Source organism: Haliotis cracherodii, unplaced genomic scaffold, assembly GCF_022045235.1.
Source record: "Haliotis cracherodii isolate W230 unplaced genomic scaffold, xgHalCrac1.p SCAF_5, whole genome shotgun sequence".
NCBI classification, from domain to species: domain Eukaryota; kingdom Metazoa; phylum Mollusca; class Gastropoda; order Lepetellida; family Haliotidae; genus Haliotis; species Haliotis cracherodii.
In genome coordinates this window covers 56,242,034-56,260,009 of record NW_027266308.1, presented here as the reverse complement: position 1 = coordinate 56,260,009, position 17,976 = coordinate 56,242,034, and the positions used below count along the sequence as shown (strand labels likewise).

General features: G+C 41.7%; 1 protein-coding gene across 4 annotated transcripts in view; it reads right to left on the bottom strand.

Moving 5' to 3' along the window:
- Positions 1-7,101: 7,101 nt before the first annotated feature.
- Positions 7,102-17,976, bottom strand: part of LOC139441976 (serine/threonine-protein kinase D3-like) — a 132,220-nt gene continuing 121,345 nt past the window's right edge. For 3 of the 4 annotated variants that reach the window (XM_071222721.1, XM_071222724.1, XM_071222722.1), the window contains 3 exons: positions 17,012-17,118; positions 14,645-14,730; positions 7,102-13,071 (listed from right to left, as the gene is read on the bottom strand). In XM_071222721.1, coding sequence (XP_071078822.1) covers positions 12,877-13,071; positions 14,645-14,730; positions 17,012-17,118 — 388 coding nt within the window. In that variant the 3' untranslated portion in view covers positions 7,102-12,876. The remainder of the gene's footprint in view (positions 13,072-14,644; positions 14,731-17,011; positions 17,119-17,976) is intronic. The other variant, XM_071222723.1, reaches the window with a different exon arrangement.

Here is a 17,976-nt window from a genome sequence, read left to right as displayed (position 1 = left end):
AAGACCCAAGTCACTAGAAGACTTTCTGTGAGGGCAGTGGTTGAGTGTTGACTACCTTGAAAAGTTACATTTGTCAAAGCCTGCTTCAGTCCTTGCTGAAGAGTGAGTGAGGTGAACCTATCACACACAGTCTGTCAACTGGAAGTGAGGCAGGTCATAGACGGATACAAGTTTAGTGACACCCATGAGCATGGATACAGTGCTAATAACCACAAATTGGGGTGAATCAGGTACTGGGTATTCTCAGGGATGAGAATCTTCCGCGTATCCGCGAATTTCCGCAAATTTTAGTGACCACAAATTTGTTAAAATCTGATGGCTTCCCCAATAAACACCCCCAAATTATGGACCACGTCCCATTGCAAGGATGTTTCAGCTGAAAACAAAAATATCCATTCTCATCCCTGAAACCTATATTTGTCGTTAAAGGCGACAAACAAATCGGGTAGTCAGGCCCTGACTGTGAGACATTGACAACACTATCAATCACTTGTTTGTCAGGTCTGCCATGATATATCTGTAATATTGCTGATTGCAACATTAACAACATGAATTCAGTGAATCAATTCAGTGATGGAGAAATGATGGAAAAGAACACACACAAATAGTTCATATTCTTTATGTCAAGACTGGAACACAATGAAATCATGAGAAGTACTGTTTCTATGAATGAAGATACTTTCACTCCAATAAAATTACATAAAAAGAGACCAATCTATCAGAAGCCAAGATACCTACACAATCTTTCTAAACACAATGAGATTCTTATATATACTTTGAGTAATTCATTTTCACATATAACATTTCAGGAATGTTGTTCTCAATTTTACTAAACATTTTCACTGCTATTGCAAAGGTTCCATTCAATGATATGAGGATATATTGCAAGATAAAAATAATACATCAAGTATGTTTTTGTTGGTTATTTTATGCACCATCAAAAAATCAAAGTGTTAAATGTGTATTTTGGCAATGTTAGTTGGACTACTAACTACGCATCTAAATAACCTATACAATACCACTGATGGACACGCATTGCATGCATCAGCTTAATTCAGGACAAAACATTGTGACTATGCCTTCAAAATTAGAAGAAATGTAAACAGTTTACTTGTAATACTTCTGGCGAATCAGCAGAATTTTAATTATTATTATTCTATTCTAATTATGCATAATGATCACATATCTATTAACTCACGAATTATTACCATGTATGTATTACTTTGGTAAATAATATCTCTAGAATTCATATAACTTGTAAAAGAAAAAACAAATTGTTTCCAATGTAAAAAAAATGATAACTATATTGAATTTAGATATTAATAATGCTAACTTGACCTAGTGATTGTCATATCAGGTTCCCTGTTGAAAGCATGGAAGGCAGTCTCGTCATTCTGTCAATCTAATTGTAATTCACACAGGACATGCAGTTTGTTAAAAATAATGTACGCTTTGTGATTTCTTCTGCAGGATATATAAACAATATTACAGATCTAATGTCCAAACACCAATTTATGTTTTAGTAACAAAATAATAGTTACACAGATCATGATTTAGAATCCTGAAAATATATCATTCAGGAAAACACTGACCTGCTTTTGATTTTGAATTCAGAAAATATTATTTCCCAATATTAAGTATATTTCACCAGGAAGTAAACAGTCAATAGATCTCATCTATAAATGTGTTCTGAAAATATAATATGGCATATTCAATTTAAATATTCTGTAACAAGATTATTAACAATGCTACTATCAATCAGCTACGACATGCATCAAGAAATCATACTCTGCTACAGGATAAAATATTGTTTGATTATGCATCATACGTAAGTAATCAACTCAATAATAAGGCATGCATATTTCTGACAACAAAATATACACAGAGAAATAAATGCAGTGTGTCATCTCTCTACAGCTCTGTCGACACAAAGGTCACAGCAAACGAAGGTCAATCATACCATAAATAGAGATACCCACTAATTAGCACTAGAGAAACAGACAAACGACTTGCAGGATCTCGCACACCTTAAACATGGAATACCAAATCTGATGTATTAAGCGCTGTAAAGGATTATTGACTCAACAATTAAGGGTCCAAGTGAATGCTTGTTATTGATGTATTGAGAAATATCTTGGCTATATGTTCCTAAAGTCTAAACTGTAACTGAATATTTACTCAATACAGGCAACTAATATTGTACCATGGCCCCTTCCACCTAGTGATATTAATGCTTTGACTTTCATAACTCTGATACCCTAAAACAGGAATAAAATGTCATTGATCGTTTTGTGGAACAAGGCCCCGTTCCACAAAGCGACCTTAGCGCTAAGTCGATCGTAACTCCCATTCTTTACCACTGACTTACGACAATCATAGCGCTAAGATCACTTTGTGGAACGGGGCCCAGGGCCCATCCTTGAGATTCTTCAGTGTATCACATTTCAATCCTATGAATACCCTTGATTCACCATCACAGATGCATTTTGGGACAGGTTTGAACTAATGCTAAACATAGCCGGCCAATCAAATACACCGTGCTTTCATGATTGGAACAAGTGGTGATATGTCACCAGGATGAGAACGCCCCTAAAACAACTGGGAACGCCTGATCGCACAAGGATAGGCTCCAATGTTAATACTCAAGAATACACTTTTTTTCCAGTTAAAGGATCAATTTTAGCCTTTGATTGAATGAACTGAGGGCTTGCTCATGCAAGGCTTCAAGTTTGAAAGCAAATGCATGCAAAACCATCCGTTAGAAGAGTCACTTTGATTGGTTGTTGGTTTCAAGCAAGATGGTGAGAGTCTGAGCTGGTGATGTCACTTCCAAAGTGAAGCTATGGAGGGAAGGTTCAAGGGTATTTATCAAAATAGGATGGAGATATAACACACAGATAATCGGGGATGGACCGTCCTCGAACCTTTTTAGAAGCACCCTTCCTGAATCTCTCCACACAGACTGTGACAAATGATAGTCGAAGATCTCTGTGTCTTTCACAAATCGCCGACCCCCTGGGTCACCCTCACCAAATCTCTCCACCCAGACTCCATAATAAATGATAGCTCCCAAATTCACCCATCAACATGATAGACTAAACATGCTGGCTCTATATCCACACTTACTCGGCAGCCATTGTTGCCACAAGATCCCCATCAAAAGCACTATTACTAACATCGGAGACCACACACCTTGTTAACATGTAATGTGGACATAAACAGTCATATTACAATTACAACTTTTATTTGTGAGTATTACTTAGCAATATCATGACAAGGATGTTCAAAGATGGTAATAACAAAATCTATCCTATCAATCATATGACATAAATCTGTAATAATATTTGATGCAACTTATGCAAAAGTAAGCGCTTAATATATCACAATTGGTAAATCAATTTTCTAAAAAAAATCTCATAATTTGTGGAACTTATATCTCCCTGGGCCAGTATCTCAATGATGGTGAAAAGTGGATGAAAGTTTTACATCATGACAAACTGTATGAGATTAAAATATTAATACACAACAACATACTATATATCTCTATATTAACTTTCAATAAACTCTTATGCAGTGGGATAACGTTGGATACGACCACAGCCAGCACAAACCGCTGGCTAGATGCATCGCAGTCGCTCCGAGTCAGATTATACACATACATCATTCGATTTCAGAACAGTACACACAATCGGTGGACAGCTGCTTCTGTCGTCTCCAAGACACACACAGCAGCAGTTGCTGACCTCATATCGCTGTAAGCAATATTGCAGCTATATTTCGGTGGGAAGAATCAATGAGCTTGACACATTACCCAGTCGAATCAACATGTTACCTTATTATGATGGAACGCCCAACCCATCAGGCCGCAGACTTCCTGTACACCAACAATCAAAACTATCATAACCATCATAATATTCCGCAGATTAACCATCACAAATTCACACTGTATGCTATGACAACATAAGCTCTCGTTCCCCCTGACCTCCCCTTTGTGTTTATTCAGATAACATAAGACATTCCTCCTTAATTTATGAGTTCCTATCATTCAAGAAGCTTTAAGCAAATTACAGGGAGATGGCTTGGGTGAGCTTGTGATTCAAGTTTGATTCAAGTCTCAATAGTTATTAAGAATAACAATTACAGTTAATGATTACCATATTTCACAGAGATGTTTCTATACTACTCAAAAGAAGTTAAGGGCCACCTGATTCTTTCATATTACTATAGTTGATCTGTCGGACCAGACAAGGAACACATCTCGTCTGGCTATGGTACACGATTGTCGGGCAGTCTCCCAATATCACAAAGTGGAAAAGGAAGTCTTCACTTCACACACCTCTCCTTGGAAATCTTCCATGTGTCCTCGGTACTTAAAACATCGAATACAGTCAGTGTAGGCATAACCAGTTCCATCTCAAAACATCAAAATATTTCACTTGGTAGCAATTTGACTGTTTAATCCAAATTTCGACCAGTATGTAAAAACAAAAAGTGTTAATAAAAATCCTACTCTTCATCAACAATCCTTTCTTTTTAACTCATTCATGTTCAATGAATCTTAATATGCAGTATATATGAAAAGACAATTATGAATGAAGTCAAACTTTTTCGGTAAAATATCTATACCAATGACACCAAACAATTCTCCAATCTAAACATAAGATTATCCCTAACAAACCCTCTGCTAGTGTTGGGAATATATCAATGAATCCAGGCATACTTGCATTTGGTTGTATCATTGTCTCTCTTGAATAAAGACAAACACCCCACCTAAATATCACACACATATGTTTTCTGGCACAAACACAACTAAATCTGAATCAGTGTTGGCATATACGAGTCATTTTGCTTTTGAGTCTAATATGTTTGTACTATGTAAAATACTCAGGCAAAGACGGTTCCAAGGATGCTATTTATAGCCTATCCCCTTCCCTAAAAGGTCCTGGAGTTTCTTAAGCATATCCACCCTACCACAACACCCCACCACAACACCCCACCCTACCACAACACCCCACCCTACCACTACACCTCACCCTACCACAACACCCCACCCTACCACAACACCCTACCCTACCACAACACCCCACCCTACCACAACACCCCACCCTACCACAACACCCCACCCTACCACAACACCTCACCCTACCACTAAACCCCACCACAACACCCCACCCTACCACAACACCCCACCCTACCACAACACCCCACACTACCACTACACCTCACCCTACCACAACACCCCACCCTACCACAACACCTCACCCTACCACTAAACCCCACAACAACACCCCACCCTACCACAACACCCCACCCTACCACAACACCCCACCCTACCACTACACCTCACCCTACCACTACACCCCACCCTACCACTACCACAACACCCCATCCTACCACAACACCCCACCCTACCACAACACCCCACCCTACCACAACACCCCACCCTACCACAACACCCCACCCTACCACAACACCTCACCCTACCACAACACCCCACCCCACAACACCCCACCCTACCACAACACCCCACCCTACCACAACACCCCACCCTACCACAACACCCCACCCTACCACAACACCTCACCCTACCACAACTCCCTACCCTTCCACAGCATCCCCACCCTACCACAACACCCCCCAATACTGCAACAAACACAACTAAATCTGAATCAGTGTTGGCATATACGAGTCATTTTGCTTTTGAGTCTAATATGTTTGTACTATGTAAAATACTCAGGCAAAGACGGTTCCAAGGATGCTATTTATAGCCTATCCCCTTCCCTAAAAGGTCCTGGAGTTTCTTAAGCATATCCACCCTACCACAACACCCCACCACAACACCCCACCCTACCACAACACCCCACCCTACCACAACACCCCACCCTACCACAACACCCCACCCTACCACAACACCCCACCCTACCACAACACCCCACCCTACCACAACACCCCACCCTACCACAACACCTCACCCTACCACAACTCCCCACCCTACCACAACACCTCACCCTACCACAACACCTCACCCTACCACAACACCTCATCCTACCACAACACCCCACCCTACCACAACACCTCACCCTACCACAACACCTCACCCTACCACAACACCTCACCCTACCACAACACCTCATCCTACCACAACACCCCACCCTACCACAACACCTCATCCTACCACAACACCTCATCCTACCACAACACCCCACCACAACACCTCATCCTACCACAACACCCAACCCTACCACATCACCTCACCCTACCACAACACCCCACCCTACCACAACACCCAACCCTACCACATCACCCCACCCTACCACAACACCCAACCCTACCACATCACCCCACCCTACCACAACACCCCACCCTACCACAACACCCCACCCTACCACAACACCCCACCCTACCACAACACCTCACCCTACCACAACACCCCACCCCACAACACCCCACCCTACCACAACACCCCACCCTACCACAACACCCCACCCTACCACAACACCTCACCCTACCACAACACCCCACCCTACCACAACACCCCACCCTACCATAACACCCCACCCTACCACAACACCCCACCCTACCACAACACCCCACCCTACCACAACACCCCACCCTACCACAACACCTCACCCTACCACAACTCCCTACCCTTCCACAGCATCCCCACCCTACCACAACACCCCCCAATACTGCAACATCCCAGCCTACCCACCAACACCCCAAATAATATTTGAGGATATGCTGTCCATTACTTAGAGTTCTGTAAATATCCAATAGTTTTGCAACTATCCAAGACAATCATGCCCCAAGAGATTTATTTAGCATATCCCATCTACCCCTCATTCCCATCTACCCGCTCATTCCTCCACCCCCAACACACGCCCCCACCCACACTGTGTGGCCCTTAGAGACGCCTGACCTCATCGTCAATACTTCATGGGACACACAATGTCCCTCCGCCATGGAATGCATATGGCAGACTACTATTCACACATGTCAATTTTTAGACAGGTAATGAAATGGGTTGGTGTATAACTGACGGAGGTCAAATGAACCCTACTCTGTACATGTATAGTCTGGAAGGTAATTTAAGGTACCAACGTTTACTACAATATCTGAAAAACTATTAGAGACACCCAACAGTAACACCGTATTCATGCGTGCGTGATTCTCGTGCACCCTTTCGAGTTGAGTTGATTGGTTCAACTGTGTCATATGGCCCTGTGACGCAGGGGTAGCATTATGCAGATGGCTGTTTCAATGAATGTTCGTTCCACCCGTGACGAACAGGTCTGGTTGTTGATGAAATATAGTGATAGCTAAATAGACAGATTTTTTAGTCATGCACCGATTGTCTTTAAATGTAATATCCAGTTATGTATGACTGTTTAATAATCTCATACTAACTTTGACTGGAGTAGGTCCAATAGTTTTTCAGATATTGTAGTAAACGTCAGTACCTTAAATTACCTTCCAGACTATACCTTGTGCAAACCGTTACATCTACCACAGCCTGATATCAAAGCAATGTGTAGAGGAGATGGTGCATGAGCACTAGGGCTGGGACGGGTAACTCGGGTACTCTCGTCGGGTGGGTCCTGAGTAGGACCCGGGTACCCACATGAGTACCTGGACCCGTGTTTAGTCACGTGATATATTGTTTAAGGACATTAACAATAAAACTCAATGGTTAGACTACAAGTATAGCTAATGTTCACATTTCTTTCCCACTATGCAGGCATTCGTTCTGACTTTTATATGTTCGAGTAAGCATAAAGGGTCTATCAACTGCAGTGTATACATGATCATGTATCTAAATAGATTTTGCCAGGGCTACGGTAAAACAATTCCCATTCGGGCATTTTGTACCCAACTCTTGAGTGAGTGAGTTTGGTTTGACGCCGCTTTTAACAGTATTACAGTCATATCACAGCGTGTCAGCTTAATGTGGGAGGAAAGCCAGAAGTTATGCAGGTCTCAGACGTTTACCACTTCGGTGAAACCCGCGAGCACGGGTATGGTGCTGACAAACCTAGAAACATAATCGGGGCGAACCTGGATTCGAACCCACAATCATATGTTTCTGGCGTGCCCGAGGGACGCAACTCTGCACAGCGAATCGCGGCGCCTTAGATGACTTGGCCACCCCCGCCCCCCCCCAACTCTTGAGACCTATAGTGGGTATCCGGGTAGGGCGAGGTAATTGGGTGTCAGGTACCCGGGTAGTAAATTTGGACTCGTCCCAGCCCTTACGTGCACCAAAAATATTGATGTCATGTAACTGGTGAAAGCACTCACTGGAACCAGGCCATGGCTTGATACAAGCACACGGCAAAGTTGATATGTATTTCCAGGTACTGGAGGAACATCTTGTATACATGCTAGGGCTTGGACTGATAACTCCGGGGTGGACCCGGGTACCCACAGTACTACCCGGATCTGTGGTTAGTCACATGATATATTGTTTAATGACCAAAACTCAGTGGTTACACTTCAAGTCGCCAATGATCGCATTTCTTCACCATATTACTTTTGACTTATGTATCTTTAAGTAATGATAAAGTGTATGCATGATCTGATCGTTTTGTACAAGTATCTAAATAGTTTTAGCCAGGGCTGCGGCAAAAGCATTCCCAATCAGATATTTTGTTCCCAACTCTTGAGACCTACAGTGGGTACCCAGTAGGGTCAGGTAATGGGGGTTTGGTACCAGGGTAGTACATTTGGACTCGTCCCAGCCCTAATAAACACCCATGAAGTATTGACGTGGTCTGGACTGTGTAAGGTACATTTGTATAAGGTATATTCGTCAGTTTTTGGTATCAGGAGAGCACAGATCTTGCTGAGACATGAACAATAGACATATAAAATGTGTAAACTCTAAAAGACAATCATATATATAAAAACGTAACTATGAAAGTTTCATTGTTTAAATGTATCTAAAATACAGGTGGGATTATTCAAATATTTATCAGTTGATGAATACAAAATGCACAATTTCAAAAGACTGACTATTAACTGTTCTATACATTTCGAGCAAAGAATACAGTATTTGACTCAATTGACATCACAGCTGTTATAATTCCGCTCTTGTTTCAAAATATTTCAACTTTTTTGTCTAGTTGTGGTGGCTTTAATTCACAAGCTTCACGAACAACATTTTTGTGATGTGTAGAAGTCTTTACCTGGCACATTCTGATTATTCTATTTTTAGCAGGTAACCATTTTGGGACTGACCTTCTGTTTGAGTAATGCTAATCAGGTCAAATACTGTAATACTAAGTACTTGTACTTGTGTTTAAAATATGAATAAATACAGTTTATGGGCTAAAAAAGGCGTTAGTCTTGAAAAAAGTGGTTATGTACATACTGTTTGTGAAAGACATTGTCATGGAAACAGCTATATATTCTATACAATTACCAAAGAAATCATATCTGAAGCAGCATCTTGAAGATTAGAATGTCAGATAAAGAGACAAACTTTCCACAAAGTAAATCATTTTGGTAATATCTCATAAAAAAACAATTGATCAAAGTATCACTTTTAAGACATAAAAATCTTAAACAGATAAAATTATATGTTAAAATCATGTCATCAAATGTTTTATTACAAAGTGGGTAAAAAGTATAAATTCAGTCGAAATCCATCAGTGGAGTCAACTCCAACGGAAAAAAACCACATCACCCATCGAACCATTCTCACATTAACACAACAATGCAAGGTGAACATATCCTAGAAGCTGTCGTAAACAGCTGCCAGTGTTTGTCTCCCATGCATCTGTAGTCTGACGATTACATCTGGACCAACAGCTACAGGCCCTTTGCCATGTCAGTCAATACCAGGACTAGTCAGGCATCATGGCTGGGTAATTGAAACCATCACTGATCAAAAAAAGAAAAAGTGCATTTAAAGTTGTATAAAATCTTTGATTTGAGTATGGTATTTCTCATCCATCTGCCAAAAGTGACATTTGTGCAGTTCTCTTTAGCCAACCTATTTATATATTTAGAATGAGTACAAAAACTTATGTCTTAAGCAATGTTCTACAAAGCAGTCATTGCATTAAGATAATCGTAACTCCAATACCTCAACAGAATTATAACAGTCAAGGGGCTAAAATCACTTTGTGGAATGGGGTCTAGGCATAGAGTGAGTGAGTTTATCATGCACTTCTTGGTAATATTTCTGCCATATCAAGGCATAGGACAAGTGCCCATGTCTAACCTTGTGAGGAATCAACCCCAGACCTACTGGCATGCTGAGCTAACACTCTAACCACAAGGCTAACCCACTGGACATCAGTACAGAACTGTAAGGTTCATTTGCTTCTAAATCAGCGTAAAAAAATTCTATTTGAATTGTTTTCGCTATTTCTCGTTACCTATAAAACAATGATTATTTAGTGAACTACAAGGTTCCAACAGTCATGAAACGGTTGTTCTTCTGCAGTTAATACATTCTCATGCATGAGATGTGTGTGTTTATTAAGTCTACAAAACAATTATTTTGTGATGACAATGATTAGCAGAAATTACAAACATCGCCAGATCAGTCTAACATGTTGCACATGTTTTGCTAATATTGTGCCATCTAAATGTCATGGACTGCTAAAAAAATTTGCTTACTGGCCTTCGAACCACTCCACAGACATGTTCCATTCAAGATGATCCCTACTCTGATAGAGCTCAGATACGGAGCTTGGAATCATTTCTGTTCACAAAATGCTTCCATCAGTAATGATATACCGTATTCGACGTAATAAGCGCCCAGGGTGCTCTCAAAATTAGAAATAGTGGGCTCTTATTAGAAGATTATTTTGGTGAAAAAAAAAAGAGTTGAAAGATAAATTTCGTGGTTTATGCTGACAGTCTGAAATGTTTATATACGACAGATATATTTTTCCAGAATTTACTGCCCATAATTAAGGGTGCATATAACACACGAGTGTGTATTATACGCGAATAAATAAGTCTTATGTACATTGATCAATCGGAAGGGGTGCTAATTGGGATTGTTCACTAGCCAATATATCAGCAAATATCGCCATGGCCCTTATTAGAGCGGGGCGCTTATTACATCGAATATGGTATATACGACTTGACTAACAGTCCCTACCATTGTTCTTTGTTAGTTCACTGTTGCACAAGTAAATTTTAAGTTCTTCATGAATATTACAAATAAAATTCACCAATGGAGTTGATAACTAGAACTATGCCCACTATGTTCTACATGTTCTACATGACCTCAGCTATATCCTGTGTTATACAGACAGAACCAGATGGATGTACACAGGCCAGATCAACTTAGTTCCTTGTTTTATCAAATTTCTGGGGCAATGTGACAGGAAGCAAAATACATATATAAAAATCAGTTGCTTTGAGGCTACATTTCTTAAAAAGATAGTTTACAAATATAAAAGTTTTGATTCAAACTGCATTTTTCACTTCTTTTCACTCTTCAGTCTGTAAAAGGAGAAGATAGCGTATTTCCTCTATTAAGTGCTGGGTTAGCTAATGATTTCTCTCCACTAGAGTTGACTGTTCACAAAGCTAAGCTGTGCCTTCTCGTCACAGATACCTGAGGAATCTAAAGGAAAGATCTAGAAATAAGAGCCAACCTGGCCTGTTGTACAGAATGGGTCTAAATGTAAACTGAATTGATAAGAGTTTGCATTCTTAACAGACTAAATAAGGTAAATTGGTCTGGGTTTTGTAGCTTTGAAACAAAAGTTTACTTTCAACTGGAATTGTACACAAAAACAATGGCCGACAGCCATAAAATACTTCTGATAGTAGTTTCCTCTTGCAGTCGATTTCCGCATACACAATGACTGATTCCACACAGGACATGATAAAGACCTGACCCTGTTCCAGAAAGTAATCTTTGTGCTACAACAATCATTGCTCCAAGACTGACTTTCATTTGTTAGAACTGCTTAGTGGAACCCTGCCCCGGTCTGGCACCATGGAGACAGGTCCACCCCTAACCAATACAGCACTGCAAACTGTACAGGAGAAAATGAGATGACTATATACACATTTGATTAAGATGTCAGCTGGCAGGATCTATACAACAGTTTGGGTGGACTCTTGCCATTCAAAAAGCAGTTACACTTAACTCTCAGTCAAAATAAGCTTGTTCTTGTGAGAAAGAGAACACTACTGATCTACAGGAAGCACCGGTACTAATTTTCCATCCCTGACAATCATTTTTATTGACAAAAAACTGCCGTCTGAGCAGCCTTCATTATGCAGAACTCAACCATACCCGATATACACACAAATGTCCACATTTTTTCTCAGTTCTGTCCCACATTTGTTTGTGCGTGTTATTATCAAGTCCTTATTATCACTGACTCAGCTTATTGTTTCTTTTGGGGCAGTCTAGGTTTTCTGTAAGCACTTTTGAGGAAGCTTGTCTCGATGCTACCTCGGAGATATTTACTACAAATGCCCGATTTCAATATCATGCCTGTATTAACACGGACTGTTAACCATAAGTCTATGCTGCCAAGAAGAAAAGATGGTTTGAGAGTATTCCAGGGTATGTGACCAGCAAAGATCAACAGACAAACAGACAGACATACGACAGCAAGTTCGTAAAGTAGAGCAAGGCTTTGGTAGAATGCAGGACTTCGGTGCATCCCAAATTTAACAATCATTCACACAATATTGACACATACAAGTTCCGAGTTCAAAACATAAACATGACTTCTAGCAGATCGTTGAACCTGATCTTGCAAGCCCAATCCACCACGTTCTGCATCACTGCGCTGGGCTCCCATCCTCCAAGTTATCAAGGACACATTGTGAGGTCAAGGTCACAATGAGAGGTCAAGGTCACAGAATATCAGTTACTATCTACGTGAACAGATCTCAAGACTTGGGTTTGTCACGCAACTTGCTGAGGTTATACGTTTCATTCACACCTTTCTGTCCGACCTCAGGCCAAAGTTTGAGATTCTTTTCTCGGCGCCACTGTTCCCATCTTTCGTCGTCTGATTCATGGGTGAGATAGCGCAAGCCGACTTGGGTCTCCAGAATACGCAGGTCACACCAAGTCTGGTAATCCTGTAACAAATAAACCACTGTTTTACACTGGCTGTGAGTTGGGTTTCACACTGGCTGTGAGTTGGGTTTTACACTGGCTGTGAGTTGGGTTTTACACTGGCTGGGATTCGAACCCACAATCATAGGTTTCTGACGTGCCCAAGGGATGCAACTCCGCACAGCGAATCGCGGCGCCTTACACGACTGGGCCACCCGTGCCCCTGGGTCATGGTGACACAGGGGTCTCAGAATCTCACCACCTGATCCCTGAGATGCTGAGGACCGCTCGGATCCAGAATCTTCACAGGCATGAGTAGACTGTGAGCAGGCAAGAATGACCAACCAATCATCACAGCTTCATGACACTTTAAGCCCGGATAGTAGAGTGAGGTGTCCAAGATTATCACACTTATATAGCGACATGCATGCACATGTGTGTTTGTGTGTGGCTGCTTGTACTAGTCCAGACTGATTTATAGTGCTAGCCTACTAGACCACGGAGGCGGTCGGATACTAGAGTGGTATTATGAGGTCATGTATTGACAGAAAAAGATATATTTATATGTGCATATATATGTACATAAATTATTAGACGATGTACATGATTTCTAAATCCATGGTTAGTTATATACTACACTTTTGATAGGGATCATCTGAAAAGTCGTTCCACTTACCGTATTTATTCGACGTAATAAGCGCCCAGGGCGCTCTCAAAATTAGAAATAGGGGGCTCTTATTAGAACATCATTTTGGTGAAAAAAACACAGAGTTGAAACATAAATTTCGTGGTTTATGTTGACAGCCTGAAATGTTTATGTACGACAGATATATTTTTCCAGAATTTAATTGCCCATAACTAAGGGTGCATATAACACACGAGTACGTATTATACGCAAATAAATAAGTCTTGTGTACATTGATCAATGGGAAGAGGTGCTTATTGGTGATTGTTCAGTAGCCAATATATTAGCAAATATTGCCGTGGGCGGTTATTAGAGCGGGGCGTTTATTACGTCGAATACGGTAAATACGTCACACCTGACATGTTATGAGAATTAGTTTTGTGTATTATGGAAAGATTAAAACCTCCCTATCACATATGTATGAGGGTGGGTTGTTTACGGCATGGTCTGCAATATTTTCGCCAGACTGACTGACTGAGTATGGTTTAAAGCCTCTTTTAGCAATATTCCAGCAATATCACGGCGGGGGACACCAGAAATGGGCTTCACACATTGTACCCATGTCGGGAATCAAACCGGGTCTTCAGCGTGACGAGCGAACGCTTTAACACTAGGCTACCCGACCGCCCCTTCCAGCCAGACTGCAGCGGTATGCACAAAAATCAAGTCTGACAATCCAGTGATTGACATCATGAAGATCGATCCACACAATTGGGTTGCAATAACATTCAATCAACCAAGTCACTGAGTGTGACCGACCGATCAATTTAGTCGCCTCTTTCAAAAAGCATAGTTTGCTTGGGACCTATATTTTTACTCGTAATACCCAAGGGCAAGTTTTATTATACTGTTGCATGTACCAGAACCTTATACATATCCAAACCATGTGTGTGATGTGTATGGTGCAATACCTGAAGCCAGACGTGACAGAGAGACTTGTCGACAGTGAATCTCTTCCTCATCTTTACCTGCAGCAGGTTGCTGATGACATCAATAGCTGCAGAGAAAACAAAACCATTTATCATATCTCCACGTCAGAATGGTAAGATCTGATTTCATGTGATCTTCATAAAATACTGTGTATCCCACCTGGGAGGGAAATAAATTTCTGAGCCGGAGAATAAATCACTAATACCCCGCCATGAAAAACACCGGCTGCACATGGATTTCTAAGTGGGAGAATAAATCCCTTATACCCAGCTTCGTTGCAAAAAGACGCACACTTTTTCCAAGTCTATGAAAGTCACGTGACAAAGCACAGGTTAACCACAGCTCAATGGATAGCTGTTTTCTATCAATTTTGAATTTGTTTAGATTCTTTCACAATGGCAGATTAAAAAATGTCTTTAACATAAATTTGTTGTAGCAGTATCACAAGGGGTACATGGGGTTTTATGTGTCCCACATTAGGTTTTATACCACTCGTCCCTGTCGGGATGCATAAAATGGTACTGCTACAACTGATTGTATGAACTTATCTCACACACTAACAAGGAGTGAGTGAATATGGTTTTAAGCCACTTTCAGCAGTATTCCAGCAATATCACGGCAGGGGACACCAGAAATGGGCTTCACACATTGTACCCATGTCGGGAATCGAACCCGGGTCTTCGGCGTGACGAGCGAACGCTTTAACCACTAGGCTACCTGACCGCCCCCCACACTAACAAGGAATGTCTCCTCATCGATAGCTGTACAGAGAGAACAACATGTTTGCCATCTCACACACTAACAAGGAATGTCTCCTCACCGATAGCTGCACAGAGAGAACATGTTTGCCATCTCACACACCGACAAGGGATCACCTCGTACACTTAGTCTTTCATAGTGTACACGGAGGCACTGGTGGCCCAGTCATCTAAGGCGCCGTGATTCGCTGTGCAGAGTTGCGTCCCTTGGGCACGCCAGAAACCTATGATTGTGGGTTCGAATCCCGGTTCGCCCCGATTATGTTTCTAGGTTTGTCAGCACCATACCCGTGCTTGTGGGTTTCACTGAAGTGATAAACGTCTGAGACCTGCATCACTTCTGGCTTTCCTCCCGGCTTTCCTCCCACATTAAGCTGACACGCCGCGATATAACTGGAATATTGTTAAAAGCGGCGTTAAACCCAACTCACTCACTTACTCATAGTGTACACACCCTTGACCCTGTGTCCTGGTCCCTGTGTCTCGACACAGAGGAGAACCAGAGGATGTATGTATGGATTTGGGATGCTTCACATTGCAAAGATTGATTGTGAGGGCTCTTTGTTTATTTGTTTGTTTATCTTCTTATTAAGAATTCCTGTTACAAAAAGAGAGAGTTGCACTTTGGCAATGCAACCTATTGCAGCATATAACAGGTACAAAATTAGCAATGGTTATCATCAGCTGATTTATACAGTAGCTGATAAGATTCTAAATATGTTTTCCTGCTCTCACACACATTCACACAACACTTGCATTCTCTATTGATTTAAACACTATTTATAACTCTGGTCCATCCAGTGTGTAGAATAACAGGCCAAAATAAAGGTGTTAGGTCAAGGTATTCAGGGGACTTAACTTTCTCTTTCAAACACTACAGATTATTATGAGGTCTGGTGAAATTGGGTTTAACGTCGCGGACAAGATTATTGCACTTATATAGCTACATGCATGTGCGTGTATGTGTTTGTGTGGCTGCTTGTGCTAGCCCAGACTGATGCCGATTTATAGGGCTAGCTCACTGAGATACCATGCAGCAGTTTAACATGAATACCCCACTCAGACACAGTATACTGACTCCGAGCCGACCAGTCCTTGTTTTAGCCCCTTAATGCCGAGCGCCAGACAGGGTAACAACAAGTACCATCTTTTAACGTCTTTTGGTATGACGCGGCCGGGGATCGAACCCCGGACCTTCTGCTCTCCGGACGGACGCTCTACCACCAGACCACGGAGGCAGTCCAGATTATTATGAAAAGGGCTTAATATATTAACATCTTAACACAACCTTGAAACCTGCTGCAGTGGAAACATTCTCCACACATAATTTCTGCAATAGATAACCTGTTTGTTTGTTGTTTAATGCTGCACTCAGCAGTATTCCAGCTATATGACGGCCTGTAAAAAATCAAGTCTGACCCACACCATCCAGTGATTGATATTGTCAGCAACAATCCACACCATAGCAATGAACTCAGTCACAGAGCCTGATCACCCAATCCATTAAGTTGCCTCTCGCAACCAGCATAGGTTGCTGGGGAGCGGTTCTAACGTGGACTCCCCATGGGGGTGAAGTAACAAACAACTCACCTTCCTGAGATATTTCCTTCCAAGGGCTGGGGGGGTACATAAAGGCAGCATTTTGGATTTGGTCACTGATTTCTTCATCTTCATTGAATGGAAAGGTGCCACTTAAACTGAAACATGTCATATTCATACACAATCAATGACTGAGACTGATGAGACTGAGACTGATGAAACTGATGAGACTCAGACAGATGAAACTGATGAGACTGAGACTGATGAGACTGAGACTGATGAAACTGGGAATGATGAGCCTGAGACTGATGAGACTGGGAATGATGAGACTGAGACTGATGAGACTGGGAATGATGAGACTGAGACTGATGAGACTGGGACTAATGAGACTGAGACTGATGAGACTGGGAATGATGAGACTGAGACTGATGAGACTGGGACTAATGAGACTGAGACTGATGAGACTGGGACTGATGAGACTGAGACTGATGAGACTGGGACTGATGAGATTGAGACTGATGAAACTGAGACTGATGAGACTGAGACTGATGAGACTGGGAATGATGAGACTGAGACTGATGAGACTGAGACTGATGAGACTGGGACTGATGAGTCTGAGACTGATGAGACTGGGACTGATGAGATTGAGACTGATGAAACTGAGACTGATGAGACTGAGACTGATGAGACTGGGAATGATGAGACTGAGACTGATGAGACTGAGACTGATGAGACTGGGACTGATGAGTCTGAGACTGATGAGACTGAGACTGATGAGACTGGGACTGATGAGACTGGGACTGATGAGACTGAGACTGATGAGACTGAGACTGATGAGACTGAGACTGATGAGTCTGAGACTGATGAGACTGAGATTGAGACTGATGAGACTGGGACTGATGAGACTGAGACTGATGAGACTGAGACTGATGAGACTGAGACTGTTGAGACTGAGACTGATGAGACTGGGACTGATGAGTCTGAGACTGATGAGACTGGGACTGATGAGACTGAGA